This window comes from Narcine bancroftii, chromosome 6 (assembly GCF_036971445.1).
Source record: "Narcine bancroftii isolate sNarBan1 chromosome 6, sNarBan1.hap1, whole genome shotgun sequence".
Taxonomy (NCBI): domain Eukaryota; kingdom Metazoa; phylum Chordata; class Chondrichthyes; order Torpediniformes; family Narcinidae; genus Narcine; species Narcine bancroftii.
Window position 1 is genome coordinate 125011743 of NC_091474.1, and position 17651 is coordinate 125029393.

The 17651-nt window shown below is 42.7% G+C and overlaps 1 protein-coding gene across 2 annotated transcripts in view; it reads right to left on the reverse strand.

Moving 5' to 3' along the window:
* bmp5 (bone morphogenetic protein 5) overlaps nt 1-17651 on the reverse strand; it is a 172081-nt gene that overhangs the window by 47436 nt on the left and 106994 nt on the right. For both annotated transcript variants that reach the window (XM_069885969.1, XM_069885968.1), the window contains exon 2: nt 5540-5732. In XM_069885969.1, the coding sequence (XP_069742070.1) occupies nt 5540-5732 (193 nt within the window). The remainder of the gene's footprint in view (nt 1-5539; nt 5733-17651) is intronic.

The following is a 17651-nucleotide window of genomic DNA, read 5'->3' on the forward strand; positions in this document are numbered from 1 at the left end:
GTAAGCAAGTATAGCTAAGCAGGTTTGTCTTAGTCTGGTCTGCTGGGCATGTCATACAATCTCAGTATTATCAATACATTACACAAAGATTAATCTGATTTTAACTGCTACATTAAAGCATTTGGTCTCAGCAAATGAGAGATAGAGCGAAGAACACAGAAATCCTTTCGGCGCACAGTGCTGTGCTGACCTAGTAGCCTCTGCTTCCAGCTGTCTACTGCAAAACTCTGCGAATTCTCTTGGAGGGATGCCTACCCTGAAGAGGTACTCCTTTGGAGAGCAAAGAGAGTTCTGTGGGATTCTCACTCATTGCTCCCCATCTGTAATCTCTGCAGCACTCAAGGTTTATGACCGTTTACACTGTTTAACCTGCTGAGTTTCTCCAGCATTGTGCCTTTTCTTACAGCTCCCTACTTCATAATCCTCCCTCTTCTCAGTTCCATGCACCTATCTAATATTCTCTTGAAAGATCCTTTTGTACCTGCCTCCACCACCATTGCTGGCAGCACATTTCACCCACCTGCCACTCTGTGTGGAAAAGCTTCCCTCTTATATTCCCCCTGTACACTCGCGCACACCTAAAAACTTGTCCCCTATGTTAGTCATTTCCGCCCTGTGAAAAAGGCTCTGACCACCCATCAATGCCTCTCATCATCTTCTACACCTTGATCAGGTCACCCCAGGCCCCCACCAATCCTTCGCCACTCCAAGGAGAAAAGACCATTTTTACTCACCCTTTCTTCATAAGGCATAGTTTCCAAACCAAACATAATTTTTTTAAATGTCCTCTGCACCGTCTCTGTAGAATCCACATCCTCCCTGTATTGAGGTGCCCAGCTGAACACAATATTCCATGAGGGGTCACTGAAACAATACCTCATGACACTTGAACTCAATCCCATGGTTAATGAAGGCAAATGCACCATATACCTTCTTAATAACACTATTGACCTGTGCAGCAGGTTTGAGTGTCCTACAGATACAGATACAGATCCCAAGATTTATCAGTTCATTCAAACTACTCAGAGTTTAAATCTTAACACTGACTTCAAATTTGACTGAGCAAAATTAACCACTTTTTTTGGGTTAAACACCATCTGCCACTTCTCAGCTCACCTCTGTATCCTGTCAACATCCATGTGTAACTTCTGTCAACTCTCTAGACTATCTACCACACCGCTAACCTTCCTGCATTCCAGCATTTACTTTCAGTACCTTTCACTCAGCCACCTTCTCTGCTCCCTGGAGCTCAAATTTTCTTTCTCTTTCCCGGTTCCAATACTGTCTCAGCCCTGAAAAGTTCATTGTTCCTCTCACCACTGATCTGCTAAGTGTTTCTAAAATGTTCTGTTTTTATTTCCGATTTCCAGCATTTGCAGTTATTTTAACTGTCACCAGCTAATCTGTTATGAAGCTGTTGATTGAAGAGTAACTACCTCCTGAGACAATACACTTCAGGTTATCGTATGGAGTATTTAGCATCATGTGTAAAGGGAGATTATGCTTTAGTTTGGAGACAAATTTCAAAGAACCGCATATCCAATAATATCCATTCAAACCCATTGCAGAAATTTTGATGCATGGTCACATTTATTTTACAAAAACATGAAAGGGAGAAGACCCGATACCAAGTATATCAAGAAGCTTAAACTTAAACCATTCCATCATCAGATCCAACTTCCATTGCCTTTACAATATTCCTGGGTCACTTCCTGAACCTTTACACAAGGCTCCCCCATCCACTCCTCGTTCCTCAACAGCGGCACGCAACACTCTGAAGAGGATGCTAAAGGGTCGTCTGTTCCCAAAGCAATTTACAACCTGTAGTAAAATGGAAAAGCAAACCAGACAGTGCCCCGGTTCTCAAGAAAAATTCTCCTTGAAAATACATTAAACGGACAGCTTTCAAAATGCTATAGTGCCCACACTGTGGCGTGATGAACTGACAAACCAGCTGCCAAGCTTCCCCTGAAGATAAGGCCCCACCACAAGCACACGCTGTTTATAATTATATCAGTCCCTGATCACCCCCTCACTTCAATTTCCTTAACTCAGCAAGTCTGAAATGCTGAGGTCATTTCTCACCTCTCCTGGGTACAGTGAAGATGTTACAATCATATCATTACAAGAACCTTGACCTGCCACTCCAGAAATGGTCAGATGAAAAGATTCCAGCACCTAATAAATTGCAACTCATGCTCTCTGGTATCTGAAATGGGAAATCTCTGATGAATAGCCAGTGTGTTCTTTGAACTGCAAGATAGCTGATAATTAATTAAACATGTCTCGTGATGGGTTCCTTTCAGTGTAAAATAAACATTCCCAATCTTTGGAGTTATTAATGGGCTCAGTGCAAGGTCTTTGATTTTACTCTATCGCCACATTTTCAATACCTAACAGTAAGCTTGAAGTTTTCTATCATCTACCTTATCTACCTGTTCAACTGCAACAAGTAAGAATTTTGGTGCATGTGCACTCTGTACTTTTTTGTATGGTAATAAACTCATTCTTCTTATCTATGCACGTGATAATGTTGTACACCTCTGAAAGACCTCACCCTCCCTATCCATCTTCTTTCTGCTCAGCAAAAAAATAAATAATTGAGCCTCCCCAGATCCTCCTCATAACTGAAACACACTGCCCCAGGTAAATACTGGTGAATCTCCTCACCCTCTCCAGTGCTAGTGCGTGTGCATGTGTGAGATGGTTTTTACATTGTTATTTTGATGTGCAGTGGTGTCAGGTATAAATTGATGGGCAAATGACATTACAGCTTGGCAGCCAGGAACTCTGCTGGTCGCACAGTGGCTCTCTCCTGCTCATTCAGTCTCAATTCCAGACAGAATCTGGGCATAAATAGAACAATTGCTTCGAATTTTTTGGGGGCCAATTCACATTTTTTGTCACTTCTCCTGAGGTAGGGCAAGAAAGTTTGTTTGGCAAGCAGTTCAGCTGGTCAGCCCAAACATAGTACAGCAGTTACAAACGCAGCACAGGGCACAGAGTTACAGAAGGAAACATTATCTTATTAATGTGGCATCTGTACGATGTCCACCAGAGTATCTCACAATAATGGCACATTGGGAATGGATCTAGGGGATAAAGCCTCTATATGCCTGAAAGTATGGTGGAGGAAAACACTCTCACTACATTTATCTACGCAAAGCCCCTGAATCACCAGGATAGAAATAGTGTAGCTGTGGTTTCCTATGACGTTTGGCATTGGCATGGTGGGTCAAAGGGGACTCATTTGGTCCTATGACTGTGATTTTATCGATAAAGGATATGGGGCAATTTTTCAAGGGCCCGCTCTTTTCTGGCTATGAATACACATGATAAACTACATGTTTATAAGACCATAAGACATAGGAGCAGAAATAAACTATTCAACCCATCAGTCTGCCCCACCGTTTATTCATGAGCTGATCCATTCTCCCACTCTGCCCCACTACCTGGCCTTCTCCCCATAGCTTTTGATGCCCTGGCTAATCAAGAATCTATCAGTTTCTGCCTTAAGTACACTCAATGACCTGACCTCCACAAGCACCTATGCCACAAATTCCACAGTTTGACCACCCTCTGGCTGAAGAAATTCCTATGCATTTCTGCTCTAAGCAGATGCACTTCAATCCCGAAGTTGTGCCCTCTTGTCCTAGACTCTCCCACCATGGGAAAATGAGAAACAACCTTTCTACATCTATTCTGTTTGTGCCTTTCAAATTTCAATGAAATCTCCCCTCATTCTTCTAAACTCCAATGAATACAGACCAAGAGCTATTGAACATTCCTCATATGATAACCCGTTCATTCCTGGAATCATCCCAGTGAACCTCCTTTGAACCCTCCCCAACTTCAGCACATCTTTTCTTAAATGAGGAGCCCAAAACTGATCACAATGCTCCAAGTGAGGCCTCACCAATGCCTCATAAAGCCTCAACATCACAGCCCTGCTCTTATATTCTATTCCTCGCTTATCCATCACTTTGCAAAGTTAACCTGAACTAATAAGCTCCATTCAGTATAAGAATTTAATACCTAACTTTGGTGAACTGTCTGGAAAAACACTGCAATCTCCATTCATATATATTCAATTTGCCCAATAATACTTAGGTGTTTTTTAATCTGTTTGTAAATATCAAATTATATCAAACTATTTAAGATAAAAAATAAATTGTAAGATCAACAATTGTTATACATCTTCAAGCTTCAAGTAACCTACATTTTGTTTGATTCTCTTCTGTTTTCTTTAGCTTGCAGTTACTAAATTATAAGAGATGTTTTTCTACAGTGCCATATTTTCAGCATTTCAAGGCATAGTGTTTACCTCAATTGCCAAAAAACGCTTTACCATTTTACAAAGCGCAAGATATTTTTCAACAATCCCCACTAACCTTTCATCTGTAAATAATAATTATTCAGAAGCCCATTCTTAAACTCAAATTTTGATTAAAGATATGATCCTTCTCAAACTATTATTAATAAATTATTTAATTGAATGAGCTAAACTTGCATTTATAGTTAAAGAATGTGAAACATATGTAAATCAGAAGTCTTTCTCATTTTCTAAAGACGATACTGTGCGTAGCATCAAAGCACTCAGGGAATTGTGTGCAATTGTGCTCATTGCGCTATGGAAAGGATGTGGCGGCCAAAAAGATTGCTGAAGTGATTCATTAAGATATTGCTTGAAATGGAGGGCTGTGGCAGTAAAGGTTCCATTATTGTCACATAATATGACATTTAGAATGTAACATACATGAAATTCCTTGTTTACTGTAAAAAAGAGAGACACCACTTTGTCAAGCACCCCTCACAGAAATAAGGCCCCAATTAGGAACAAGCTCGTGACCCCTGGTTTATGAGGCCAGAGCTCGAACCACTGGGAAAAAATGGATAGGCTGGGTTTGTTCTCACTGGAATGCAGGAGGTTGAGGGGTGACTTTATTGAACTTCATAAAATACTCAGGGGTATAGGTAGCATGAGGATATGAGTTTAAGGTGAAAGGAAAGAAATTTAAGAGATCTGAGGGGGACATCTTTTCACTCAGAGCATAGTGAATATCTGGAAAAAGCTGCCAGAGAAGATGGTGGAGGCTGATGCAATTACAAGGATTAAGAGGTGTTTGGACAGGTACCTGGAAAGGAAATTATTCTCCTTGTTTCAAACCATTATTGGATAAAAAAAATAAATTAAAAAATCTTCAACATATGATGTTATGCATCCTTAATTTTTGAGCATGTAAAGGAATTTATCATGTACAACATTAAATATTGAACATTTTCATACAGTCTCCAATATATAAGAGATATAGGCCAAATGGGATTTGTGTAAATAGCCATCACAAATGTCAAGGGCAAGGTGGGATGAAGGGACAGGTTTCTGTGCGGTACAATCCATCCTTTACACACGATTTCTCCCCTTTTATGAATTAAGCCCCACTCTCCAGCATTATCTCTGTGCAGACTTTTCCAACAGTGTAACAAAATACGTAGGTGATGTGACTTTCATGGTATGTCTGTACTTATTTAAATACACTACCTTTTAGTATATTCTTTAATAACTTGATATATAGTAATCCTGAAGGTGTCATTTTCATATCTACTGTTGCTTCGGTCTTTGTAAATGCGGAATTCTGCTGCCGTTACCGCCTCTCCTTCAGGAATCTGTGTGAGATCAAATCGGAATTCCTTGTAGTGCCTTCGCTGGTGAGAAAAATACTTGTCCCTTTCAACTAAGATAAGGAATAAGAAAAAAAAAATAAGGACAGTTGATATCAGTTCTAATTTATATTGCTATTTTGCTCGAAGTAAAGCTTTCTCTTTCTCCCATTACTTTTGCTCCCATTACAAAAAAAAATGATCTTTGAAGAGTAATATCCTGAATCCTCACCACATTTCTCATTGGAAGACAGATAGCCCAACAATGAAAAGAAACAGATTCCAGGCTTTTCTTGTTTTTCACCACTTTTTAAAGTACAATCAAAATTTGTAGCAGTGCAAGAGTGGGGAAAGGGGGTGGGATGGTGTTCATTAGTCCTCATCATCGTTCAGGTGCCTTGCTGTGCGGCGTGGGCGAGCATGTCACTCCATCCGTCATAATCTCTGACCCTCCGAATTGTAATTGTTGCCTCTTCTCCTTCATTGAAGGCTCCATCTTTGAGCTGAGACCGTAGTCAATGTTGAGCTCATGATTATACAAGGGAAAAAGTACTGAAGTGGTTTCCCGTTGCCTTCTTCAGTTGCAGTGGCCATACCAGATGGTTCACCATGGCCATTGATCGGCAGATTCATCTGCCCAACGTTTTTAGTTTTACAACCATAAATTCCAATTTGCAGCATCTGCTTTTAAAAACCATCTACCATCTGCAATCCCTGGCTTCACGTGACCCTGATTGGGAGGCTAAACAGGTATCGCACCTTGCCCAAGGGTGACCTGCAGGGTATCAGATGGAAGGTGTGCCTTACACCTCCTTTTGATGAGCAATTGTGCAGGACCAACACTGTTCCTTGGTAGCACACATCAATAAACAGAGCGAATGATCACCTCCAAGCTGTAAAATTATATATTTTCTTTTTGCTTTCAAATATCCACAGAAGATCTTACAGTAAAAATAAATTCAGTGCACTACTCCAAACTGTGAAGAAACTTGCTGTGCCATAAGCTAAGAATATGCCGTCCCCTTTCCATTCCATTTGTTTAAAATTAAAGGTAATTGCGTGTGTACGGAAACATTGGTCTTTGCGTGATGTATTTTGAAATAAGTGCATTTAATTAGTCCAGTGGGCAGCACTGAATGAGTGCGTGACATTTATCAACAATGTCGACAGGTGCAGTCAGGCCCACCACCAAGCTAACTGCTCTACTGGGGGATCTCAGCTGGTCGAGCAGCATCAGTGGGAGAGAAAGAATAGTCGATATTTTGGGCCAGAACCCTTCATCAGGAGTCTGATTTTAATTTATATATTTAAATATACAGCATAATTACAGGCCTTTTGCCCCTTGAGCCTATGCTACCCAACTCCATCCAATTGACCTATAAACCCCGGTACATTTTAAACAGTGGGAAGAAACCCATGCAGACATGGGGGAGAATGTTCAAACAGACAACATGGGATTCTGGATGAAGAACTCTGGCTTGAAATATCAACTATTCTTGCTCTCCCACTGATGCCGCTTGGCCTGCTGAGCATCCCCAGCAGGTTGTGTCTAGCTTCAGTTTCCAGAATCTGTGTGTGCCTTCGAACCCAATACCAATATGGACAGCACGGCAGTGCAGAGGGTAGAGCCACTGTTTCACACCACTAAGATGCAGGTTCAATCCTGAGAGTAGTCTGTGTGGAGTTTGAATGTCATCCCTGTGACCATGCTGTGCTCACATTTTCTCTCACATCCCAAGGTCATGGCCTCTGAGTTTACCTTAGTGCTTAGATTAAAGCTGGAGAGAATTTTAAAATTAAAGATACAGCATGGTAGAAACCCATGCCACCCAATTAATCTAGCAACCCCGTATGGTTTGGAGGAAACTGGAGCACCCAGAGAGAACCCACAAAGGTCATGGGGAGAAAACACAAATTATTTACAGACAGCGCAGGATTCGAACCCAGGTCACTGGCAAGAGCATACAAACTGGAGTAAATGCAAATGTTTGATTGATGGTCATCACAGACTCGATATTATCATGTTTCCGTGATATCTCTCTCTCCATTATTTTCTAACCATTTCCTCTTTTATACTCTTCTATGTTCCTTTCAGTCTGCTGAGGACACAGTGCTGGGGGGCGTTTAAAGTAAATCCCCAGAATTCAACTATTTGCAAAGTTATAAACAAAGTATAAAACCATTATAGGTGATTTCGGTACCTGCACAAACCTGTACCTTTGATTCTTTAATATCAAGGAAGTGTAGACTGAGGAATATAGGTCCAAAGGACAGGTCGAACAGATGGCATACGTGTATAAATTCTCAAAAATGGCATGACATATAGACATAGGGACCAGTAAAGCATTTGAATCCAGAGCTTCATAAATAGTGTGCAAAAACTCGAGGTCATTTTGAACATTTCTAGCATTTTAGATGAATAATTCCTGAAATATTGCATCCAGTGAAGGTTGTGTCACTTTCAAAGGAAGATGTCAAACCTGGAGAAAATATTTACTTGAATGGGTTGCGTGATGAGAGATTTCAACTGTAAGCTTAGACTGGAAACAATGGAATATTTGTCCTTCCCGGCACATCCTTTAGAAATGTACATTCAGTCTATGGATGTCTCAACTCAGCCACTTATTCCCTCTGACACCAACTTCCAATTGTAAAACATCATTCCTTAAGTTCAACAATATCTTTTTGTGTCATTGATGGCAATGGAACTTCAACCTTGTTCAGCAAGTGAACAATTTCTGTTCTGATCACCTCGTTACAGGAAGGTTGTGGAAGCTATGGAGAGGGAGCAGAGGAGATTTACCAGGATGTTACCTGGATTTCAAAATAAGTCTCATGAGGCAAGGTTAGCAAAGCTGGGACTTTATTTTGGAGCATAGAAGGATGAGAGAAGACTTAATAGGGGTCTACAAGATTATGAGAGGTAGATAGGGTGGACAGTCAGCACCTGTTTCCCAGGGCAGGAATGGCAAACATCAGAGGAGATGAGTACAAAGTGAAGGGAAGGAAGTTTAAGGGAGGCATCAGGGGTAAGTCATTTTTACACAGAGAGTTGTGGGTGGCCAGGAATGGTGATAGAGGCTGAAACCTTGGGAGAATTTAAGAGACTCGTAGATAGGCACATGAATGGAAGAAAAATAGAGGGTTACAAGGTAGGGAAGGTTTAGTAATTCTTTAAAGGAATATATGGGTTGGCACAACCTTGTGGGCTGAAGGGTCTGTACTGTGGTGTAGTGTTCTATGTTCAATGTTCTACTCCTCTTAGAAGATGGTGCAGGAATGCACTCTCAAAGGTTAAGGAGCAACAGGTAGCAGGGAGATTTGAGGAAAATACCTTTTTAAAACAGAATGAGGTAATGATCAAGAAGTTACACCTTGTAATGATAATCAGTAAGATTCTTCGCAAAGAAACTAGATAGACACGAGGGCAATTTGCATGCCAACGTAGAAAGCTAACATGAAAACAATAATATTCTGCAGTATTATAAATAGGATTATATTAGGTTATGAGGGGTTTTGTCCAGTGGATAGCGGCACCTTGTTACTGTGGCGACACTAGCCTTCTGTTTAAGGTGAGGGAAGGGAAGTTTTGGGGAGATTTTAGAAGTGTTTTTTTTTGTAAACAGGGAATGGTGGGTTTCTGGAATGCGCTGCCAGAGATGGGACCTTCAAAAGACTCTTAGATCAGCACTTGAATGTAACAAAAATATAGGGTTATGGGCATGAAGTAGGGAAGGATAGATCATTGTGGGTTTGTTTACATACAGCGTGCATTTATAGTGAGAACTGGTGCACAAATGTTTCTATTGTAAGGCTCTTCAACCTGCCCAGGGAATTTTTGGGCACAGTGATTGCTGCAGTTTAGGTTCTGCCTTCAGCAAATGAGGGTAAAGCCATGAAGGAGTTATAAGGTGCTATCTGTGAAGCCCAGATGTCCCACCTTGTTGCTGCTATAATTGTTGCTGGTGACTTCAATCACGCTAGCCTGAAAACGGTTTCAACAGCATATCAACCTCGACACGAGAGAAGAGAACACCGTGGATCGGGTGCACACCAATGTCCCTGATACGAACAAGGATGGCCCTCACCCCAACCTTGCTTATTCGGATCACATATCTGTCCTGCTAACTCCGGTGTGCAGACCACTGGCAAAGCAAGCTAGATCAGTTTGCAAAGAAATCAGGTCATGCCTGGCGGGGCATCGGGGTGGGGGGGGTGGGTGGGGAACATAACAGCACTGCAAGACTGCTTTGAGACCACAGACTGGAGATGTTTCAGGGAGGCGGTCACTTACTATGTTCTCTGCATGTCTGCGTGGGTTTTCCCTGGGTGTTCCGGTTTCCTCCCACCATTCGAAATGTACCGGGGGGTTTAATTGGGCAGCATGGACTCATGGGCTGGAATGGCCTGTTACCATGGTGTGTGTCTACATTTTTTTAAAATGTAAAAAGAGCTTGTGATGCTGCCTTCAGGACAGGGGATAGGATGGCATTAAGATCAGTCAGGAATGAACTCACCCGTGCAATCCAGAAGGTAATGGGAGGGTACACACAGAAAATTCACAGACACCTGTGCGACACTGGTGACATGAGGCAGATGTGGCAAGGGATCAAGACTATAATGGATCAGAAGTCAACCTTGCGAATTAAGAACAGACCAACCATCTACTATGGAGGGTTTGATGAGAAGAACAGGATGATGCCAAAGAAAGCTCCGTGTCCCCTGATGAGTGGCCGAGGAGAGGAGAACCCTATCTGAGGTGGGCCCATACAAGGCAGCCGGACCAGAAAACATACCTGGTCGGGTACTGAAGGACTGTGTAGATCAACTGACGAAGGTTCTTACAGACATCTTCAACACCTCACTGCAGCAGTCCGTCATTCCCACAGATTTCAAGATAGTCACCATCATCCCAATACCCACGTGGGTAACAATGACAGGCCTCAATAGCTACTGCCACGTGGTACTGACCTCCAACTCAGTGAAATGGTTCGAGTGTCTGGTGATAGCAGGCATCAAAGCACACCTTCCAGAAATGCTGAGCCTATTTCTATTCACCTACAGACAGAACTGTTCCACTGATGATGCTATGGTGTGGTTCCTCCACTCTATCCTGATCCATCTGGAGAATGACACATTATACGCCAGGCTGCTGTACATTGACTTCAGCTTGGCATTTAATATGATCAATCCCCAGAGGCTGGTTGAGAAGCTGTCCTTGCTGAGACCCAGTCTGTCGGGGTTGGTAGCAGAAGGTGGAGCACTGTCACGCTGAGCACTGGCACACCTCAGGGCTATATGCTTGGCCTTCTCCTGTTCATGCTACTGGCCCACGACTGTATTGACAGATCCAGCTCCAACAGAGTCATCAATTTTGCATATGACACAACAGTGGTTGGGCACATTAGTATCAACAATGAGTCGCACAACAGAGAAGTGGAAGAAAATCTCGTGTTATGTTGCAAAACTTACAACCTGAGACTTAATATGGACAAGACAAAGGAGATGAATACGGACTTCAGGTGGACGACGAGACCACCCTCCACTACACATCAACAACTCTGTGTGGAGAGAATGGAGAGCACCACGTTCCTTAACTAGTGACTGCACTTCCTGAAGGCAAGGCTATCGGCCGCCATTATGTCAGCCTACTATAGGAACTCTATCGAGAGCGTCCTGGCTGGCTACATCACAGTGTGGCAGAGTTGTTGCAGAGAAATGGATCAGAGGTCAATCCACAGGACGTTAAGAGCAGCAGAGAGCATCACTGGGGTCTCCTTTTACCCCCCTCCCCCACCAGCCTCCTCCACCCCAATTAACATTAAGGATCCCTATGATCCCGCACTCAGCGTCTTTCAGCTACTCCCGTCAGGAAAGAGATCCAGGAGGATCAGAGCCAGCACCACCAGGCTGAGGAACAGATTCTTCCCATGGGCAGTGAGAACACTGAATGGCTGACGAACTGTTCATACAATCCCTCTGAGATTCTACTATTTATTTAATAATTTTTTTTTCCTTTTATATATGTGCTGCATATAAATTGCTTGTAAATATCTATATAGGTGTTTGCATGTTTTTCACCGAAGACCAAAGAATACTGTTTCGTCCAGCTGTACTGATAAACTTGAGCTTGGCGTAGGTTGGCTGAAGGGCCTGTACTGTGCCACAATGTGCTATGTTCGATGTTCTAGTGGTTTGTGATCAGTGCAAGTATCTTCCAGACAGTTTCAACATAACCCTTCAAAAAGAGCAACCTCTGTGGAAAAGGGTGTTTGGCATGGCACAAGTCACTGCAAGTAAAACAATTTGCACTTCTATTGCACCCTCAAGGCCTGAATGGTCCAAGCTCACTTACAGCTGATGTACCTCACGGTTGTAACAAATACAGGTCGTAGCATCAGTTTGTGATAATGACTTTGGCCTCTATCTTTTCTGGATCCTTCCCGACCAAACGATTTGTGAGCGTGCCAGATCATTTTTTTCCACAATATCATTTACTCCAGCAGTGACATTGCTAACTGCACAGAGTGGTTGTTTTTTGAAGTTTAGATTCCAGCATTGGGTTGTGTCTAATCAGCTTTACTGCTAAACGAATGCACTATGGAATAAAACTGATTTCATTGGCATATATAATTAATCACCTAATCACACTCTGGCAAAGGTGCTCATCTCCTGACCAACACCTTCACATCATGCTTCACAATACAAAAGTGCTGGAGAAACTCAGCAGGCCATCAGCATCCAGAAGCAAAAGTCAGTTGATGATTCAGGCCTAGAAAAGAAGGGTTCAAGCCCAAAATGTCTGGCTTCTGCATTATATGGATACTTCCTAACCTGCTGAGTTTCTCCATGACTTTTGTGTACTGCACCCGAACCCTGGACCTGCAGATTTTCTTACTGACCTCCATTACACTTCACAAACTACTTTTGAAAGAAAGATCGGGATCTGAATGTGAATGGCACTCTTATCCATTGGAAAATAATACTCCCTTCTTTATATTATGGCATTAAAAAGAAACAGTTTAATGCTTCCCCTTGAAAAAAAGGAGAGAGAAATATCGAGTAAAATAAGTCCATGAGCACAAAATGTATCAGAGGTGTAGGTTAAGTGGGCGTAAATTGAGCAGCACGGGCTCATGGGCCGAATTGGCCTACTACAGTGCTGTTTGTCACACTATCATCCAGTTACACTCAGAGGATGTAGCTACTCATTGTTCAATGAAAACACCAGTGATCTGTCTTTAAAAAGTGGTTAAAACCTACACCCTTTTGTGCTTTCAAGTCTTCTCATTTCTGAAAGGAAAAGAGGGTGATGAGAATGGTGGCCTTGAGATGTATGCCCAATGTCTTGGAAGTGCATTGCTGAGATGGTGAGATGTGAAGGACTGTGGTTACAGACATATGGGCTGCCCACAGTTTCAATGAGGCTGACTGCGTAAGCAACATGAGAATGAAAGGAGGAGAACACTTTCAGTAATTGAAAAGATCCAAAATTTAAAACAATGTTGAATCTAACATGGTTTATGCAAGGGGATCCACCTAGATCCTTTTAGACTATTCCATGATATTACCTAAAACTCCTTGAATGTCACCTGCATAAAACTTTCCGGATTAAAGGCACGGTTCTTACAATGTCACCACAAGCACCGCAGTGAAGCATGAGCAACAGCAGTATTTTCAAAGATATATCAACCTCACAGTTCCAAGCCTTCGCAGCATTTTTTCCTGCAGCAGGCCATATCAAGGATTAAGTGCGATTTCTTCCGTCAAGAGATAAAATTAAGCACAGTAATTAAAATTTTCTCAGTAATGCTTTCCTCCAAAGAGAAACGAAGGAGTAGGTGTGGAAGGGACATGATGGGGTAAGTGAGGGAGGGAGGGATATGATGGGGTAAGTAAGGCAGGGACTTGATGGGGTAAATTTGGGAGGGAGGGACATGATGGGGTAAGTGAGGGTGGGACATGAGGGGGTAGGTTTGGGAGGGAGGGACATAATGGGGCAAGTGAGGGAGGAAGGGAATAATGGGGTAAGTGAGGGAGGGAGGGACATGATGGGGTAAGTGAGGGAGGGAGGGACATGATGGGGTGCGTGGGAAGGAGGGACATGATGGGGTAAGTTTGGGAGGGATATGATGGGCGAGTCGAGTGACTTCCAAGTGTTGGATATAATGTGAATTGTGGTTGATTACTTGACATCTCTGTCTGGAGCTGGTGGGAATGTGGATTGTGGTGGGTCATGTGGCCTCTCTGTCTGGTCCTGGTGGGAATGTGGATTGTGGTGGGTCATGTGGCCTCTCCGTCTGGACCTGGTGGGAACGTGGATTGTGGTGGGTCCTGTGGCCTCTCTGTCTGGACCTGGTGGGAAGGTGATTGTGGTGGGTCATCTGGCCTCTCCATCTGGCCCTGGTGGGAATGTGGATTGTGGTGGGACATGTAGCCTCTCCGTCCGGGCCTGGTGGGAATGTGGATTGTGGTGGGTCATGTGGCCTCTCCGTCTGGACCTGGTGGGAATGTGGATTGTGGTGGGTCATGTGGCCTCTCCGTCTGGAACCTAGTCGGATGTCGCATCATCTTCCAATCAAGGTTGGACTCTGCCCACCTATTAGTGCAGACCTGACTATTGGCCCCTTTAAATCACTTCCTGGTAACTTGGGCTGGACTCCCCAGTTTACAGCAGTTGAAAAGCCCACCATGTGCAGCTGCTCATCCTCTTTGCCCCTTGGTACTGACTACAAACACTGTTCTAAGACAGGTCGCCATCTGTAGACATCGCTGAAGGAGATGTTGGTAAGGTGTGCACTACACTGGGAGAGGGGCCGTTGGAATACTTAGCATTGAGACATATCTCCTTGAAACAGGGAACCAGGAGGACGTGTTGAAGTCCCTGTTTAGTAAGAGTGTGCTAGTTACTGAATATTACTGCACATGTGAGAGAGAGAGAGAGAGAGAGAGAGAGAGAGAGAGAGAGAGAGAGAGAGAGAGAGAGGGGGGGGGGGAAGAGAGAGAGAGTAAGCAGTCACTGGTATAGGACATTCCTTTATCTGATGTGACTGCTTTTACATTATTTAAAGTACCAAGTATAATTGTGTGTCATCCCCCATTACTATTTCCCGATGTGTACAATAAAGATCATCCTTTGTTTGGTTAACCTGGGTCTGGACTCGTTTCTCTGTGAATCCATCAAACCTGATGTGATCACACGAAACATATGTCCATTATCACACTGCTGGAAAATGAATAATGAATCAGGACTGTACAATTCTCATGGAGTCAGAGAACTGGCCCCCTATGATCCAATACATCCAGGATGCCTGTATTTGAGCCCATATCCCCCCACATGTTTTGTGGTTAATGTCAGCAAGTAAAGAATAGCAGAAAAATAAACAGTGGTGCCAAAATGTGACATATTCCCAGGACTTAGACCATAAAAGTCTCCCCCACCATTAGAGTCTGTCCCCCCTTTCCATCATGGTTCTTCATCTCCATTCTCCTGCCTTCTCCCATAACCTTTGATTCCCTTACTGATCAAAAATGTAGCTGCCTCTATCTTACATATCCCCACTGATGACCTCCACAGCCATCCAGGCAATGAATTCCAAAAATCCCCCACCCTCTGGGTAAAGCAATTCCTCCTTGTCTAAAGGGACATTTTTTTGTATTATGAGGCTTTGCCCTCTGGTCCCAGACTCCTCTACCATAGGAAACATTCTCTCCCACATACACTCTCTCCAGGTCTTTCGGAATTCAGTATGTTTCAATGAGATCCCCTTTCATCTAAACTCCAACGAGTACAATCCCACAGCCTTCAAATGCTCCTCATACGAAAACCATTTCAGTCCGGGGAAATCATCCGTGTAAATCTCTTCTGGGCCCTATCCAATGCCAACACATCTTTCCTTAGATAAGGAGCCCCAAACTGCTCACAATATTCCAAGTGTGATCTGACCATGTTTTATAACACCTCAACATCACATCCGGAGGAGTCACGTAATGGAGTAGTGGAGTAATGGCCAGTAGGAAAATACCAGCTCTCTCCAGAAAAGAAGAAAAAAAGTGAAGGAAAAGCAAAGCCCCAGATACACAAAATACAACAAATAAAAGATAAAGGTGTGTAAAAAAGAAAGAAAATGGCACCTCAGAAAGAAAAACCCAAAACAACGGGAAAAAAAGAAGGAAAGATGTCGCAAGAGAAAGGAGAAGGACTTACCTGCATGAAGAAGCAGGGATCCGTCGTGGACAAAGGAGCTCACTCCCTAAGGTTAGTGGAGACCCCGCAGGGTCGCGACTTCCCAACCGTAGGACTGCAAAAACGGCTCACTGAGCCAAACAGAGGTGCGCAATGTGCACAACAAGGAAAAGGAGAACACTGATGGGAGGGGGACCAGCTGTGGAGTGAACCTACACAGCACAAACAGCTGAGACGAGGCTGAGACGAGGCCGACATCAGGGCTCCCAGCTGGAAGAAAAGGAAAGCAACGGGAAAGGGAGGGATGAGAAAGAAAAACAGAAGCAGGAGGCCCAACAGATAACCAGCCCAGAAAAAGAGGACCAACATCAACAAGCCATGAAAAAAAAACCCAACAAACTGAGTCAAGCAGCTCAACAAGAAAGTCAGAAGAGACACAGATACAAGGAAGAGAAGTAGAAATCACAAACCCAAGAGCAGACACAGAAGAAGAAGAAGAAGAAGAACACCAAGCTCTGCACAGAGGAAAAGAAGGTAAAGTAAATGGACATTACATGGATTTTAAAAAATTTCAAGAACAAATGAAAGCATTAAAAGAATGGTTGACACTAGAATTTAGTGAACTGAAAAGAAAAATGAAAAGTACAGAAGAAAAATTGAGTAGAATAGAGCTGGTCATAACAAATATAGGGAAAGGATTAGAAAATGTGGAAGAACATGTAATAGGGGTAGAAATGGAAGTGAACGACTTAAAAAGAAAATTGGAAGAAAGTGACAAAAAAGTTAAAGAAACAGGAGCTGTTAGCTCAGAAGATGGATTTAATGGAAAACTATATTAAGCGAAACAATATAAAAATAGTGGGCCTAAAGGAAGATGAAGAAGGCAAAGATATGAAAGAATTTATAAAAGAATGGATCCCAAAAGTCCTGGGAATGCCAAAAATGCATCAAGGAATGGAAATAGAAAGGGCACACAGAACATTAGCCCCAAAACCATAGTCACAACAAAAACCAAGATCTGTTTTAGTAAAATTTCTGAGATAAACTACAAGAGAAAATATATTGGAGAAGGCAATGAATAAAATTAGAGAAGACAAAAAACCACTGGATTGCAAAGGTCAAAAATTTTTTTTCTACCTAGACATAAGTTTTGAGCTCCTAAAGAAGAGGACAGAGTTTAACACAGCAAAATCGATCCTATGGAAAAAAGGCTATAAATTTATGTTAAGATATCCAGCGGTGCTTAAAATAGTTATCCCGGGGCAGCAAAACAGACTGTTCTCGGATCTAGAGAAAGCACGAGAATTTGCAGAATGCCTGCATGTCAGAAAGAGAGATGTAACAAGAACAAAGAATGATGACAAACTACATGTAAATAAGTAAGAACTAAAGGAGGGAAGAAAAGGGAAGTAAGGGAGAAGGGGGGAAAAAAGAAAAGGGGGTTAAAAAAAAGAAAAAGAGAAGAAAAGAGGGGGAGCTTTGTTTTAATGTGAAGATAAAAGTCTTTTCTGGAGGGGGTTGGGTGGGAGAGAATAACAGTCACTGCAAAATCAGTTGACACTTGTGAATGGGTTCATAGTCCTAAAGGAGAGGGGAGATGTGTTTGCCTGGCAAGGGACAAGGGGCAACTCAGAGGGGGGGAGGATACTTGGGGTTAAGGGAATTTTAGATGTGGGAGTGGTTGAAGTATTTTATGTTTTATAAGTGTTGTCATACATTGAGTTCAAAAAAGGAAAACTGAGAAATTAAAATGGGGAAAAGGGGAAAGGTGGTGGTGAGGAAGCGGAAATTAGATGTAAACAGAGTA